The sequence below is a fragment of the Mustela nigripes genome, chromosome 1, assembly GCF_022355385.1.
Source record: "Mustela nigripes isolate SB6536 chromosome 1, MUSNIG.SB6536, whole genome shotgun sequence".
Lineage (NCBI taxonomy): Eukaryota > Metazoa > Chordata > Mammalia > Carnivora > Mustelidae > Mustela > Mustela nigripes.
Window position 1 is genome coordinate 51,791,473 of NC_081557.1, and position 17,525 is coordinate 51,808,997.

The 17,525-nt window shown below is 43.5% G+C and overlaps 2 protein-coding genes across 4 annotated transcripts in view; one reads left to right on the forward strand and one right to left on the reverse strand.

The window, feature by feature from the left end:
• The window catches only part of THAP12 (THAP domain containing 12), a 23,119-nt gene extending 19,809 nt beyond the window's left edge, over positions 1–3,310 (reverse strand). Inside the window, exon 1 of the mRNA XM_059411187.1 lies at positions 3,122–3,310. Coding sequence (XP_059267170.1) covers positions 3,122–3,210 — 89 coding nt within the window. The 5' untranslated portion in view covers positions 3,211–3,310. The remainder of the gene's footprint in view (positions 1–3,121) is intronic.
• An 883-nt stretch (positions 3,311–4,193) lies between these two features.
• GVQW3 (GVQW motif containing 3) overlaps positions 4,194–17,525 on the forward strand; it is a 28,689-nt gene continuing 15,357 nt past the window's right edge. The window contains exons 1-2 of one of the 3 annotated variants that reach the window (XR_009406261.1): positions 4,215–5,266; positions 6,827–9,636. Coding sequence is in view for 2 of the 3 variants with exons in the window: in XM_059411203.1 (XP_059267186.1) it covers positions 4,215–4,865 (651 nt within the window). In the remaining variant the exon portion in view is untranslated. Of the gene's footprint in view, positions 9,637–17,525 lie in introns of those variants that run through there. The other 2 variants (XM_059411212.1, XM_059411203.1) reach the window with 2 other exon arrangements.

Below are 17,525 nucleotides of genomic sequence, written 5' to 3' on the forward strand. Positions count from 1 at the left end.
TTTTTTTTTAAAGATTTTATTTATTCATTTGACAGAGAGAGATTACAGGTAGGTAGAGAGGCCGGCAGAGAGAGAGAGAGAGAGAAGCAGGCTCCCCGCCGAGCAGAGAGCCCGATGTGGGACTCGATCCCAAGACCCCGAGATCATGACCTGAGCCGAAGGCAGCGGCTTAAACCACTGAGCCACCCAGGCGCCCCTGGTATGTGAATTTTATCTCAATAAAAATATTTTTAAAAAATTAAGAAAAGTTCTTAATTTAGTCTCGAAATATTCAAAGCAGTCTGACATAGAAAATGGCACAGATTTGCTCAGTGTGACTGTAGGAACAAAACTAGGACCTCCAAAGCATAAATTATAGGGAGGCGTATTCCCACTCAATACAAGGAAGAAACAATAGCTAAAGGTGTCCAAAATCTTGAAGCATCCCTTTACAAAGCAGAGAACAGTCCTTGGAGGTGTTTCAGCAAAGGCCCACCTGTCAGGAATGCACAGGGCCCTAAAGGGTCCATAAATACCTTGACAGTGGAATGCAAAATTGTGTCTCTGTCTTTTCTCAAGTAAGGTCCTTATGTTAGATTCTCAAAGGGGATAGAATGCACTAGATCTAAAAATTCCTTCCAAATTTGAGACTGTACACTCCTATAGATCATACTCCCTCCCCTCTAAGGAGTGTAATGAAAAGAGCATTTGCTACAGTATACAGACACAAATAACCTGTGGTCCAGTATCAACTAATGTTGCCCTTATAATGAAAGTGAAATATACTCTCAAGATTGCCCTTCGGCTAAAATTTGGGTAAAAGGAAGATAATGCTTAATGGGGTAAGGCCCAGTCAGATTCAGATATTCCCCTTCTCTGTTCCCTTAGAACCCAACATCTAGATATTCCTCAGTCTTCCAAAGTAGTTCATCCTCACCACCCTGAACTTTAAACACCAGGAATGCCCCAGGGCTCAATTCTCAGACCCATTCCACTTTACTTACCCCGAAGCATGACATTAAATACCCTCTATAAACTGAGAACACCCATATTTACAGTATCTAGTCTGAAAGTCTCTAAATTCCAGACTATCTTTTTATGGTTTTAGCTCTAAAATATTTAGGTTACTGATCTTATGGGCCATTTAAGTTCATTTCTGGATATTCCTAAACATTTATTAAGCTCTTCAAACTTCACATGTCCTAGACCAAACTTTGAATGTCTCCACCAAACCTGCTCCCCCCAGACTTCCATAGCTCAGTAAATACTCATGTTAAAAAAATCTTAGGATTATTCTTGACTTCCCTTTTTCTCTTACAACCTACATCTAAACCATTAACAAATCCTGTTGGCTTCACCTTCAAAATCGGTCTCAAACGCCAGCAGTTTACCACCTCCTCCTCTACTAACCTGGATTACTGCAATTGCCTTTAACCTGGTCTTCCTGCTCTCACCTTTGCTTCCCTACAATCTAACAAGCAGCCAGTAATCCTATTTAAAATATAGTCTCCGGCGCCTGGGTGGTTCAGTGGGTTAAAGCCTCTGCCTTCGGCTCAGGTCATGATCCCAGAGTCCTGGGATGGAGTCCCGCATCCGGCTCTCTGCTCAGCTGGCAGCCTGTTCCCTTTTCTCTCTCTCTGCCTACTTGTGATCTCTCTCTCTAGTAAATAAATAAAATCTTTAAAGTATAGTCTCCCTTCTCTAAACCCTTGGAGGACTTCCTGTCTCAATCAGAATAAAGACCATAGTGCTTTACATTGCCTATAATGTCTCACACAATTTGCCCCTTCCATACAAACACACACTTCACTGGTCTCATTTTTTTCCCTCTCTCTCCTTCCTTAAACCAGCTCTACTGTCCATGGACTTTTGGCTGTACCTGTTACATGCATGCCCTAACTTTGCATTTACTGTTTCCACAGACCAGAATGCTCTTCCCCTAGATATCTCCATAGCTGGCCTGCTCAGCTACTTCTGGTCTTTCCTCAAATTCACCTTCTTAGTGAGGCCTTCTCTGATCACCTATTTTAAAATAACAATTGTGCCTCCTCTGCTACTCCTTATTCTATGCCCCAACATTTGTCCTTTCTTCAAAGTATTTATCACCATACGACATACTGTACATACATATTTATTTGTCTATGTTCCTCCACTGGAATGTCAACTTCAAGAGAGCAGGGGCTCTGATTAGTTCATCTGTACACTTCCATTGCTCAGAGCAAAGCCTACCACAGAGTAGGCCTTCAATAAATATTTTTGGAACTAATAAATAGAATGCTGTATTATAATCGCCTTCTTCTATATCTGTCTCCTTAACAGACTGTGAGGTTTCTGCAGGCAGCAACACTGTCTCACTCACATCTGAATTTCCAACACCTAACACTAGTGCTGGGCACACAGTTAAGTGTTGGTTCGAAATGAACGAATCAAGAAGAGAGGCCAAGGAAAATTCTTCAGACTTTCACAGTCCCTTCTCCATCATTCTTTAAATATAAGAAAGTGTGAGTTACCTCAAGCAATACATTTCAATACCCATTCCCACGCCCACAGGCGTACCCCGCCCCCCAACCCTACCCTCCCTTATCCCCAGGATAACCATCCCCAGGATAACCAAATGAGACAATGAGTAACGGTCAGAGCCAGAATTTGAACCAGGATCAAATCGCCGGAGGAAATAATTGTGACCTGACAAGATCAAAGAAGGTGACCGGACTCCAAAAAGAAACACTGCTCTCGGGGATAATGGCAAGGAGAAGGGCGGGCCCTGGTGACCCCAACTATAAAATCCAAGTCCCTCTTTTGACAGCTAAGGAAACTAAAGCCTAGAGCGAAAAGCGACCTGCCCGAGGTCACCCAAGCAACCTAACCAGGGCGAGAACCCCGCTCATCCCGCCTGCGCGCGGCCTCGGTAGCCTCTTCCTTCGGGTGGTGCCTGCCGCGCCGAGCCCCCGCAGGCTCACGCGCTCCCAGGTCCCCGGGCGCCCGCCGGCCCGCTGCTCCAGGCCCGTTCCCCACCTGCGGCCGAGGCTGGGGTCGACGACCATGGCCCACTCCCCACGCAGCCCCGGAGCCGGCGGTTGGCAACGCGCAGCGCGCCCCGCGAAGGTGGGCCCGGGCCGCCGGCTCCGCGCCCGCCGCTTACCTGGCCGGATCCCGCGGGAACCTGAAGAAGGCCAGGTCCGACTGCGTGCTCTTCCTCGTGCAGTTGGGGGCAGCGCAGAAGTTCGGCATCGTAGCCCACCCGCCGGCCGGCCCAGCCCTCCCCTCCCCGCCTCCTCAGGGCAGCCCGCCCGCCCGTCGGGGCCGGGGAGGGGAGCCAGGCCGGCCGGCCGGCTCGGCAAGGCCAGCGCGCCGGGGGGAGGGGCGGCGGGCGAGAAGCCGCGAGGGGCAGGAGGGGCGCCGCGGTCCGAGGCCGGGCTGGGGACTCGGCTCCACAGTGCTGTGAGTGGCCGGGAGGATTTACCGCCGCCGCCGCCGCTGCCGCTGGTGCACCTCCCGCCCGCCCGGGACGCTGCCGCCTCCTTCCCACAATGCACCCTGGCGCCCGGGGGTGCCCTCTCTTCCTTCAGCCTTCCTCCCCCGCCCCCTCCTTTCCGCCGACTTCTCCGCCGGCGGGCACGCGCAAAGAAGCGCGCCGGCCCGGGTGTGGCGAGGTGCAGGCGAGGCCTGGCGCGGGCTGCCGCAGTGCGCGTGCGCACAACCTACCCCGCCAGGCGATGGCTTTGCGCATGCGGGCATGTCTCTCGGGACTCTAGAGCTGGCGAGCCCCCGGCACCGTCGGTAGGTTTGGCGTGCGGGGGTTTCCGCAGACCTGGGGCGGAGAGCTTGCACGTTATATCTCTCCTTGCTTGCTTACGTTGCCACCACTTAGGTCTCTATTGCAGAAATCGCCATAGACGCTGAAGGGCCGCGGAATCGAAAGACCTTGTTGACTGATTTGCCCACTTTCCGCAGACCTGCGTGCACAAGTTGAACGGAGACGTTGTAGGAGATTTCATTTTCCCCAGTTTTGCAGCTAATCTTAAGCCCTATTAGCTTTTCAGGATGGGTTTCCCCGCCTCAACCGGAAGCTGAGGGACGAAAACTCAAGAGAAGCAGTTACTTTTCCCTGGTGAGGCTTCTGGAGGATCGTTACGAGCGACATGATTCCACTTGGAGCCCTATAAAGATTGGTTCCGCTCTCTTCCCCTTACAGCTGTGGTCTTTTCACTTTCGTGTGCTGTTTAAGTGCCAGAATGAGTGACCGCTATCTAGAACAAAGGATTAGTATAAAATTCTGCGTGAAATTGAACAAGTCCGCAAGTGAGACCCACCACCTTTTAAAAGAAGCTTATGGAGATGAAGTCATGTCAAGGGCCCGAGTTTTCGACTGGCACAAAAGGTTTAAAGAAGGGCGGGAAGATGTCCGAGATGACGCCCGAAGTGGTCGTCCAGTCACCCACCGGACGGATGAAAATATCCAGAAGGTCAAGGACTTGGTTTGTTCAAACAGGCGGTTGACCGTGAGGATGATGGCGGAAGAGTTAAATTTAGATAAAGAAACCGTTAGACTCATTTTGAAAGAGAACTTAAATATGAGGAAAATATCTGCAAAAGTTGTATCAGGTATTTTGAAGGATGAACCCAAACCTCAGAGATTTGACTTTCAGTCTGATCTTTCAAAGGAAATGAGGAAAAATAAAAATAGCTTGTGTGTAAGGAAAAAGATAAGTTCTGAAACACGGACTCATCTCGAGTGTGAAGCTGGTGGGAAGATACCTCTGCCTGTATCCCATCCCCCAAACCACTACCCTGCCAACCAGCTTCTGCAGGCTTCATCATCAACAAGCCTTCCCACCAGGGCAGCTCAGGACTGGTCGCCCCATGGTAAAAGGAATGTGAGGTAGCTGAGCCTGAGCTAGAAAGCTGCCTCACAGTTAGGCACCTTCATTTGCTGCTCATCCATTTTCAGTCTTTATCATTCTTTCCCACGTGTTACCACCTTCTTAGTTACCCTTGTTGGACTACTGGGCCGTCTTCTGGTTTTGAGGAACTTTGCCTGTTGATCTCTGGTACTTGCTTGTTTCTTGATGTCTTTTGCTTGTTAAAATTTGGATCTCCTCACTGCCCAGGCCTTAGCTTGTTGTGGCTGTTGTGTTCCTGTGTTCTCAACATTCTGCCTTAGGGGATCATACCTGAAAGGTGGGAACAGGACCTCCTGGAGTCCTTCTCTGCCCACGAAGGCATATTATGGGAGGACCTCAAAAGAAGTCTACAGTCCCAGCCTGCTTCACAGGCAGGACCTGAGGTATGGTACAGAAGGTAGTGGCATGCTGACTTAGTGAGCGTGGCTAAGGGCATATCCAGCCCAAATAACTCAGTGGCAACCACTCAGTACTCAGGGGTTGGCCACCTATACTCACTTTCTCACACACCTGTCTCTTACAGAAAAGCTGGATTCGTTTCATGAGTCCTGTGCCCTGGATCCCCCCACACTCATTTGTGTATCCCCTCTGCTGGAAGGGGAGGATTTGGTCCCAGAAAATAGAAGCCAGTGGACTTAGTCCCAGGCCACAGTGTGTGAGGAGAAGACAAGGTGATACTCTAGACCTTGACTTAAGGGAGTCTGCTGCCTATGTGCTGATTTCCACACAGCGGCCTGTTTTTAGTAACTAATGCCTACCACTATCAGGTGGCTTTTGAGCACATGCAGTTTTTAGAACGCTGCTGGGCATTGACACTGTGAAGGTATAAAACAAAATCATCAAGGGCTGGCTGGGTAGACATCCAGATGAGATGATTCCTGACTGGATCCATAAAGAAGGGTGAGACAGGAGGCTAGGAAATTAGGGAAAGCTTCCCAAAGCAGGTGGAATTGCCTGACTCTTCGAACTGGCATTGGTATGAAAGTGATGGCACTGTTGGCTGAAATAGCAAAGTCTGGAGGAAGGTAATGGTGTTTATTGTACAAGATGAACAATTTCGGATAATTTGCTTCCTCTCCTCTGCCCTAACTATGCCATAAGTTTATAAATTGCTTCCCCTGCATCTGTGGATAGGTTTATAATAACTCACTTACTTGATTATCTAGTTTTCCCATCAACCACGCCCGCCCCCCCCAAAAAAGTTCTGCAAGTTTAATTTTTTTTTTTTTTTTTTATCTTTCTGCCTCTCCGCAAGGATTTATGGAATGGAACTTTTCCCAAGTGGCTTCCAATAGACTGGATACATCTCAGAAATATCTGACAAAGTGCAGTGAAGGGATGGTTAGAGCATTTCACAGGATTAGCCAATGTCTTTGTTTTACCGAAGGATTTTTATGGGTAACAGTCCCTATCATTTAACTAGTAAGTTACTAAAACATATTGCTTGATAGAAGCCCAACGCTTATTTATTCAACATAGTTATATTTAGTTCTGTTCTTTCACCGTCTCTATCTTCTCCAAAAAATGACATTTCCTACTAATACCTGTCAGTTTTGAAGTGCTCTGAAACCTAGACCTTATCCCACAAATAAAAAGTCTTGTGCAAAAGAACTCTTAAACCAAACAACAGCTTATAGATTTCTACATGCTTAGCCATTTGTAGGCATTCCATTTCAGGACCATTACATCTTCCACATCAGGTGAGGCCCTGGTTCCCCACAAGCACTTGCAACCAGGGACCCTGCACTTCTGGAACAAAGCCCCCATAGCTGGCTATTGCAACTTGGTGGCTGAACCTCACATTAATCCTTGGTAGGCTCAGTGGTAATTGTTGGAAAATTGTATGCTCCTTGGCCAGGGCCAGGATCCTACAACAGTATTTCAAGGCCTTATCTCCAACCTGAGAGAACTTATTTCTGGACTTATTCCTGTTCTGTGAACAGGGCTGGAGTGAGCCTTCCAAAAATGCTGGACCAAGACCATGCTGGAGCATAGGGTACAAGAAGCATTGCTGGCCCAGACAGGGTTTGGACACAGCAACCAGAAGCAGGTAATCAAGAATGTGAGTTCAAAATGTTACTAGTATCTAGAATGAAAAGGACTTAATTGTTTACTTTAGATCATGTGCTGTGTACTAGTCAGGTCGAACTATGGCTCTCCCTAAACCAATTACCCGTTTGCAAGGCTTCCCAGGAAATATTCAATGAAATGATAATAGACCCGGGGTGCCTGGGTGGCTCAGTTGGTTAAGTCTCTGCTTTCCCCTCAGGTTGTGATTTCAGGATTCTGGGATCAAGCCCCCCATCTGGCTCCGTGCTCAGTGGAGAGTCCGCTTGTCCCTCTCCTTCTGCCTCTCGCCCCAGCTCAGACTCACTCTCTCGCTTTCACTGTCTCCAAAAAATAAATAAATAAAATCTTAAAAAAAAAATTATAATAGCCCCTAAGATGGCTCAGATTTGGGGAAGTAAAATTTCTGCCAGAACACTCATCACACAGCAAACTATCCATACATGGCTGCCCAGAAACACTAAGCCCCAGGTCAAAGCATAAGCTCCTATGATTATCCCCAGAGAATTCTTGTATTACAGTACCTCTCATGTGCCCACCCACCTACCAAATCTGTTTTTTTAAAGATTTTATTTATTTATTTGGCACACATCACAAGTAGGCAGAGAGAGAAAGTGAAGCAGGCTCCCTGCTGAACAGAGAGCCTGATGCAGGGCTCCATCTCAGGACTCTGGGATCATGACCTGAGCCGAAGGCAGAGGCTTAACCCACTGAGCCACCCAGGCGCCCCCAACCAAATCTGTTTTATCACTGACACAGAATTTACCCTGAACTACATCTTGGACTTCCACCTGCCCCACAGGTTTCCTGAGTCTCAAGAATCTACTTATCATCATCCCCCAGGCTCTTGTCCTTGGCTTTTCTTAACACACTTCTGTTTATTCTCTATCACTTTGCTCCTTCTCCTCTGTTATACTGGTGCTTTGTTTTCTGGTTCAGGATCACACCTCCCTCCCTCTTGGTCAAGATTTTCCGTTCAACTTACAACTCTAATTTTTTGTCCTTTTCCAGCTCCCCACTTCAGCCCTATAGTCTTGAGTAGGGAAATTGCCTGTCCCTAAGTTTCTTTCCTATCTTCAAGAAGCAGGGTGGGGCAACATGAAGGGATGTGTTCTTGTTTTTGTTTTTATCTAAGAGACAGACCAGGAAGAGGAAGTAGCTCTCTCCCACCCTTAGCCACCAGTGGTTCCACTCCCCAGAGGCAATCAGTGTTACACGTTTCTTAAGGAGGCAGTTTGGTTATCTCAGGTATTCAGGAGTCATGAATGTTTTTCAGAAATACAACATCCAAATCCCATTCTCTCAGGGTAAGCTCCCCTAATTGTAGAAGATGAAGCCTGGCTCTCTGTAGGACATCAGGAGGAGAGCTGGCCATCTGCAAACCTTGACTATAATTCTCAAGCTCAGCACATGGTCAGTTAATGAAATCTCTTTGGCTTTCAGACTGATCTCTCTCCTCATCCCATTCTGGTTCAAAATCCATATAGAATGTTAAATTCCACAGCTGGAAGTCCAGGAGAGTAGACACCTTCCAGGGCAGATCATCCCATCAGTGATTTTATCTAATTCTTCCTCCACCTGTCACCACTCCCTACCTTACTTCCACTTGCCCCACTGTTAATGAGCAAAAACAGAGAGAATATTCACCAATCTTTAATTTAAAAAAAAAAACATGGGAAGCTCTGTAGTCTTCTGAATTCTGCCCTTGACTATGAATCCTCACTGAAATGTTATTATTTGGGAAGAATGTGTACCTGGGACCTGCTTTTCAGATCCTTCCTTTCAGATCCATTTCTTAGAGTTCAGATTTGCCCATGGAGATGCCTGGATCAATTTGGGTACCAACTGACTTGAGGACATCTAGTAAAGGAGGAGGCTACTGTTGGGGAACTGTCTGTCTCTGCATCTCATACACTGCTACCCAGCCTGCTATTTGCAGAGCACCTTGTCAGCAAGGCTCACTAGGTTTCTGGGGACTGGGTCTCACCAGGGTCCTGTGTAGCTCAATCAGCAAGATGTTCCTTTGCTACTGGAACTGTATATGCAACCCTGCATTCTCCAACTGCTTCTTGGTTGGATCAGACCTCTCAGATTTTACCGGCCTCTACACAGTACCCCAAGCAATCTGGATGTATTTATCTTCTCTAGTCTCTGCCTTATCAGATCCTTGCAAATACTGTCCCAGTTTCATCACCCTTCTCCCAGTATTAATATCTAGAAATAAAAAATTTATACTGGGAAACTTAAGTACCTCTAAGGACCCTTGGGTCTAGTGAAAGGGTCAACAAATTTTCTCCATAAGGGAAATGCCTTAGGATTTGTAGGCCATAGAGTCTGTTTAATAACTGCTCAGCATTTTATTGTTGCAAAAGTTGACCTAGCTAATACAGAAACAGATAAGCGTGGCTGTGTCCTAAGAAACCTTTACTTATGGATACTGAAATTTGAGTTTCATATAATTTTCACATGTTACAAAATACTATTTTGATTTTGTTCGACTGTTTTTAAAAATGTAAAAAGCCATTCTTAGACTTCTTAGCTTACACACAAGAGAAAAACAGATGGTGGGCCAGATTTGGCCCATGGACCATAGTTTGCCTACCTGGTCCAATGTATATAAAGTGTATATACAAAATGACAGAAGATTGATCCTTTTCCATCAATAACATTGTTAATGCCATATTGATCCAGCAGTGTTTGACAGTTTATTATATAAAAATAATGGAATATTGAAGGGAATCTTTACAGTGCCAGCAGAGTGAACTAGAACTGAATGAACTAGTTTATCTCAACCACATTGACTAAAAATGGTATTATGCACACTACTACTTATATTATGCCCTTATAATATCTCAAACAGTTTGGGCAATACTGCAGATAGTTCAGCGTTGCGACTAGTGTGGTAACCGAATGAACTGAAGGTGGGTCCAAAATCACCACGGTCATGGGCAGCACTTGAATGAGTTTACATTCTCCCCTGTGGAAGTGACTACTGTGGAGGTAACAACACTCACTGAATCATACACTTCTCTGCGTGCTGGTGCCCAGGGTGTACCTTTCAGATATGTTTACTTGTTTTTCCCCTAAAGAGAGCCTTATGGTGTCACCTTCAGTTAAGCCGATTTTCTAAAACTGAAGTGGAATCTCAGGATCACACAGATGTTGACAAGGGTATTTATAATCCAACCAGTCAAGTTTCCCTTGAATCCAGGAGTGACTAACTCCTATAGCCGCTGGGGGGAAAAAAATGCGTCTGAAAGAACAGTCTGTGTTAATTCAACACATTTCTGTTGTGTGACTGTATGTGCCAGGCACTGTCCTGTGTGCTGGGTGCAGCAATGGATGAAAGAGACCCAGGCCTTAGATTCAACAGTCTGACATCTAATTCCTTTACTCCCCACTTCGGTACAGCTCCTCTTCCATGCCCCATGTGCTCACACAAACTCATTGTTAATTGCATACCCAGCAATAGGTCTGACCTTTGCCATAGGCCTCTGTGCTGCGGTCATGAAGGCTCTCCAGCTGCATGAATAGCTTGAGGACTGTGTGTTCTACTTAAATTTTATTATCCTTTAGACAGATCTGGATTGGTAGAGAAACACACTGGCAATGTTAGAAGTGTAAATTGGCAACAGCTTTCTAAAAAGCAATTTGGCAGTATCTATCAGGAGCTTTAAAAATGTTTATATCTTCTGATCCTCTAATTCTGCTTCTGGGACTCTGTCCTAAAGAAATAGTCTAAAATGTGGGCAGAATTTATACTTAACAATCCAGAAGTCCAACAGTAGAAAATTGGTTAAATAAATTACCGTATGACTGTACAATAGACTATTATGCAGTCATTATAATTAATGTTTACGAACAGTTAAAACAGCATGGCAAAATGCTTGTAATGTTAAGTGAAAAGACTGGTACACAAAATAGTATATATAAATCCGAAAATGTGTTGGTTTTTTTTAATGACTGGAATGGGTGTGCTAACTCCTGGTGGCTCGGTTATGTGTTTTCTTTCCTTTTTTTTTTCTTTTAAGATTTTTTATTTTTTTATTTGACAGACAAAGATCACAAGTAGGCAGAGAGGCAGGCAGAGAGAGAGGAGGAAGCAGGCTCCCCGCTGAGCAGAGAGCCCAATTCGGGACTCGATTCCCAGGACCCTGGGATCATGACCTGAGCCAAAAGCAGAGGCTTTAACCCACTGAGCCACCCAGGTGCCCCAGTTATGTGTTTTCTTAATTTCTCTGTTTCTTCTCTTTCTAAAAATTTCTACAAAATATTACTTACCACCTCTACCATCAGAATAAAACAGTAGCACCAAAAGGTGGCAATGAAGACAAGCCAAACCACTAATTTGGTCCTCGAACGGTTAACAGCCTGGGTGGACGTGGAGGTTGTATGATACTCTATCGGTAGTAAGAAGGGAAAAGGGCCTGCCGCAGAGGAGAAGGCAAGTGACCAGAATCCCTACCAAAAAAAAAAAAGGCCGAAGTGATATGAGAAGTTACCATGAGTGACGCGCTCCTGTTACATAATCCTAGATAAATAAAAGAGCATATATGGATCAAGTGTGTTCTGACAATGGGAAAGGATATGGAAATACTCTCCCAAGCAAAAGTAACCTCACTCTCTTGCATTCTTTCATACAAAGTGAGTATTCTCAAGATGGATTTTATTACAGCTGATTCTCTGAAGAATCCTCGAGCCTTCCACATAATTTTGTTAGACTAGGAATGGCTTTTGATGGGCCAGGCCTACCTCCTCCCATACCGGGATGCTCACCCAGCACAGATGTACATGGGAATATTTGGCATCCCACCCTGAGAATTCTGAAGCATATCATTAGTCATCTTACCATTGTAACTTACAAATCTAAAGTTTGCAAATGTGATTTCAAAGGAATCTGGAATTGCTGTACTTTTGTTTGTGTCTGAAGAGTAAACATGTCCTGGCATTTTAAAGTGAGAAATGATGTAAATAATGCCTATCCATAGGTGAAAAGGTTGTTATCTTGGGAAAATCTGTCCTTTATTGTTGCTTTAGCAAAATGTTTATTATTAAAATGCCAAATATACCTCTTTGGTAAAATTTCAGACTTTCAAATGAGTATATGTACATATTTTGGGGGCATGTATAGATTTGTCAAGCCGAGATAGTTCTTCAAGATCAAAGTGTAAGTCTCTTGGTTGGTAGAAAGAACAGAAGAGCAAGAACGGGTACTGGCTCCTTAACGACCCATGTGCCTTTCATTTTGCACCCTCGGAGCACTCCAATTTACTCATCTGTAAAAGGAAAATAACAACACTCATCTCGTAGATTTGTTCATTTTGTTGGTTCAACACATATTTATCGACTGCTTACGTGTATCTGACATTGTTCTAAACACGGAAATATACAACAATAAACGAGACAAGAAAACGTTCCTCCTCCTGAGCATACTTGTAAGTGGGGGAGACAGGCAAGAGCAAGAATATAGCATGTTATATAGTGATTATTAGATATGAGGCTTACTTTAACGCAGGTGTCCCCCAGCACAAGACCTGGCACACGGTAAAGGACTCAGTAGATAGCGATTTCCTTTGGTTTTTTAGTCTTCCTAACTGCTCTTGAATTACTCCACAAAATGGCAATGATCAGCAAAGCCTGACCCATTGCCTTCTAGCTCTTGCCAGTTAATAAAGCTTAAACCTGTTTTTGCTTAAGACAAATAATTCTTAAAGTTATGTTTTGTACCTTCCTGTATAGCAGATTAATCAAGGTGGTGCCTAAACACTGTTGATAGATGGCCTTTTCTGAAACCAATTGGCAGGGGTCTTGGCCTGGGACTAGATGGCAGGTGTTAGGTCCACAAAGACAAGTGGCGTGGTGTCATTGCTGTTTAAACAGAACAGATGCAGAGGCTGTCATGGCTGTTTCTGTTAAAGATGTGTTCCCCATGTCCTGTTTCCAATGCTGGTGAATTGGGCAAAGTTTGCATTATTTGTGGGAGGCCAGGACATTGACGGAAAGCCAGGAAAAGGAGGGTTTAATGCTTGTGGTATGTTTATATTCCTGCCCCATTGTGGAAATTTTGGAAGGTTCAGGAATGTTGGATAATAGCAGCCAAAAGTTTACCCCTAGAGTTCAGGTATTTCACCAGACCCATTTCTTTGCCTCATCTTCCTCCAGGAACATAGCATTCATTTGGTAAATTCCTTCAGGTCTGGGCCTGCCTGAGGCAAAGAGGGTTGGGCCCTTGCCCTTGGGCTGTGCCCAGCCTTGTGGCATGGGGAAAGGGTTAGAGGTCGAAGGACCACTGAAAATGGGCTCCCACCTTAGATTGTCCATCTCTCCCAGAGGACAGCTGTAAAGAACAAGCTTTTATAAAGAATCCAGGACAGAAAGTTAGAAAGATCACACATAGGATGATTGTGGGAACAAGAAAGTTGAGTTTAAAGAGGAAAAACACAAAACAATGGTTAACTGGCCTGCTGGCTATACCATCCCCAGGATTCAGTGTGAAGTTGTACCTCTCAGAAGAAACTGGATGTTGGGCTGTGGGCCAGTCCCCCTGAACCTTGCTTTAAGAACCTAATAAGTGAAAATTCAGAATTACAGCTCTGCTTAGATGAGGAAATTGGCACAGGGAGGTTGAGTGACTTTTCTTGAATCACACATCTAGCTGGTGGCTGAGCCAGGATAATAATGAAGGACCTTGAATTTCACTCAACCCAGTGAATTTTTTTCCATTACTCCACTGGTAATAATTGCCTTTACTAACATATACATTGTTAAGATATCTTTGAAATAGCAGTCAACATTCCATTTGATAAATATGACTTCCTAACAGTTGATTTACGGACAATTTTTGGGGAATTTTTTTTTTTTTAAAGATTTTATTTATTTGACAGAATCACAAGCGGGCAGAGAGACAGGCGGGTGGGGCTGGGGGAAGCAAGCTTCCCGCTGAGCAGAGAACCCCATTCGGGGCTCAATCCCAGGACCTGAGATCATGACCTGAGCTGAAGGCAGAGGTTTAACCCGCTGAGCCACCCAGGTGCCCCTAGGAAATGTATTTAAAGCATCGAAGTAGGACAAAGTTTTTTCCAAGTTTCATTGGTGTGTCCAGGCCCTCTGGTTGTTCCAGAGGTGCGTATTCATAAGTAAATGCTGGCATTCTGTCATTTATTTTTTCCAGATGTCCTTCCCAAGTAGTGTGTTAGGTTTTATGTTTTTAATATTTCTCATATATATTTTTAAAATCTGGGCACATAAATCCTAATAAAGTTCTTAACTATCTCCTCTATGCTGTCTCAAATTTTCGGGTGTGTTTATATTTATGACAGTGTCTATAGGCGTGAATGCTATCACATCATTAGGGTTTATATTCCTAAACCATAGACTTATATTTCTAGATGTTCTGAAAATTCTTTACACTTCACTTGTAAATGCCACTATACAGTGCCATGACATTTCCATAGTAACACATATTTTAAACAGGAAAACAGAGGAAGCCCAAGGAAAAGGGAAGTAGGTTTCAAATGAGAACACACAAGATGGGGAGGAGGGGAGTAAATTCTGGTTGGATGTGCCCTGAGAACAGAATGTCCTGCAGACCCACCTTAGGGACATGCAGTGTTCACCACCCACCAAGTGGCCTAATTGTGGCATCACACTTTCTTGGGCCCTCATGTCCAGTGGGGTCCATGTCATTATCCTAACATTTCTTAGTTATCACCTGCTGAGACCAGATTGAGGTGGTTACCCACCTATCACCTCACTGTCCTGAAGCCCATCCTTCACACTGCTGCACATGTGCTGTAAATACTGAAAACTGGTGTCTTTTGGACCCCAGCTTTTTGAACTTCCACAGGTCACACCCTCTGCCTGGAATTCCTTGCTGCTGCCATCCACCCAGCAAACCCCTACTCAGCACTCGAGCCTTAACCTTACCATTGCTGTTCTCTGCAATGGCAAAGCAGCCATCCTGAATGTACATATACACTCTTAATGTCAAAGAAACATTAACACTTAATTGAACTTAATTGTTTGCAGAGTGTTTTTCCTCCCTTACCAGCCCATGAACTCCTCAAAAGACAAGACCATATGTGATTGTTCTCTGTATTCCCTGCAGCCAAAATAGAGCTTGTCTGGATAAATGTTTGATGGATGAATAAAAGAATAGACTTTTATGGTAATTGCTTTCTTTATTGTGGCAAAGTTCACATAACAAAATTCATCATTTTAACCATTTTAAAGTGCACATTTCCATGACATTTAGTATGTTCACAGTGTTGTACAATCACTACCACTGTCTATTTCCAGAACATTTTTACTACTCCAAAAGGAAATCTTGTATCCATTAAGCAGACACTCCCCATCACTCCCTACCCCAAGGCCCTGGCAACCAACCACTAATCCACTTCCTGTCTCTATCGATTTGCTTAGTCTGAAATTTTTATATAAATGTAATCATGCTATATGTGGCCTTTTGTGTCTGGCTTCTTTCATTTAACATGTTTTCAAGACTCATCTATGTGGTAGCATGTATCAGTACTTCCTATGTAACTTTTTAAGGCTGAATAATATTCTGTTGCATTGATAGACCACATTTTCTTTATCCATTCATCCACTGATACACATCTGCTTTTCTACCTTTTGACTATTATGAATAGTACTGCTATGAATGTATGTATGTACAGACTTTTGTTTGAACACCTATTTTTAATTCTCCTGGGTACATACCTGAGAATGGAAATGCTTGGTTATATGGTAAGCTTATGTTTAACTTATTAAGGAACCACCAGACTGTTTTCTGCAGCAATCACCCATTTTACATTCTCAGCAGCAGTGTATGAACTGATGGTTCCAATTTCCCCACATTTTCATCAATTTTGTATATATGACATATATATGACAATTATTATTTTCCATATAGATAGATAGATAGATATAGATATCTCCATCCATCCTAGTGAATGTGAAGTAGAATCTCATTATGGTTTTGATTTGCATTTCCCTAATAACTAATGATGTCAAGCATGTTTTGGTGAGCTCTCTGGTCATGTGTATATCTTTGGAGAAATGTCTATTACACAAGCTCTTTGCCCACTTTTTATTTGGGTTGTCTTTTTGTTGTTGAGTTGAAAGAGTTATTTATATATTCTGGATACTAGACCTTTATCTGTATATGATTTGCAAATATCTTCTGCCATTCTGTGGATTGTCTTTTCCCTTTCTTAATAGTGTTCTTTGGTACAAAAGAGTTTTAATTTTGAGGAAGAGTTTTGGTACAAAAGTACAAAAGAGTTTTAATTTTGGTACAAAAGAGTTTTAATTTTGAGGAAGTCCAGTTTATTTATTTATATATATATATATATTTGCTTGCTTTGTGCTAAGAAACCATTGCCGAATCCCAAGTCATGAAGATCTGTCCCTATGTTTTCTCCCAAGGATTTTATAGTTTCAGCTATTATATTTAGGTCTTTGATCCATTTTGAGTTTGTTTTTGTATAAGGCATAAAGTAAGTGTCCAACTTCATTCTTTTGCATGTTAATCTCCAGTTACTCCTGCAACAGTTTATTGAAAAGATTCTTCTTTTCCCATCATCACATCTGTTATTGAAAGATATTTTCACATTGTAAGTTGACAGTTTTTTTCTGTGCCTTGAAGACTTTGCTCCAGTGTCTTCTGGTTTGCATTATTTCTGCTGTAATTCTTATCTTTGTTCCTCTATATGTACTGTTTCTTCTTTTGCTGTTCTTCTGTATTACTGTATTCTGTATTAAGGCTTCTTTTGTATTACTGAGTTTAGTGATTTGATTATATAAACTCTAGTACAGTACTTCTTGTGTTTCTTGTGCTTGGGGCTCATGGAGCTTCTTAGATTTGTGGGCCAGAACTTTTCACCAAATTTGGGAAATTTATGGATGTTATTTCTTCAAATATTTTCTCTGCCCCTCCTTTCTTTAGGGGCACCAATTACATGTATACTAGGCCACTTGAATTGTCCGATAACCCACTGATACTTGTTTAATTTTTTTCTTTTTTTTTCCTCCCTTTCTTTTAGTTTCTATTGCTGTGTCCCCAAATTTACTAATGCCTTCTTCTGAAATGTCTACTCTAATTTTAATCTCATTTTGTGGATTCCTCATCTCAAATACAGTGATTTCTATCTCAAGAAATTTGACCTGTCTTTTTTTTTTAAGATTTTATTTATTTATTTGACAGAGATCACAAGTAGGCAGAGAGGCAGGCAGAGAGAGAGGAGGAAGCAGGCTCCCCACTGAGCAGAGAGCCTGATGTGGGCTCGATCCCAGGACCCTGGGATCACGACCTGAGCCGAAGGCAGACGCTTAATGACTGAGCCACCCAGGCGCCCCTTGACCTGTTTTTTTAAAAATATATTTTTTATTTTGGAATAATTTTAGACTTACAGAAAATTTGCAAAGATGGTACAGGGCATTTCCAAATTGCCCCTCATCCAGTTTTAGTTTCTCCCAATGTTGTTATGTTACTGTGGTGCACTTACCCCAAAACTAAGATACCAACGTTTGTGCATGACTATTAATGAAACCCCACACTTTATACAGATTTCATCA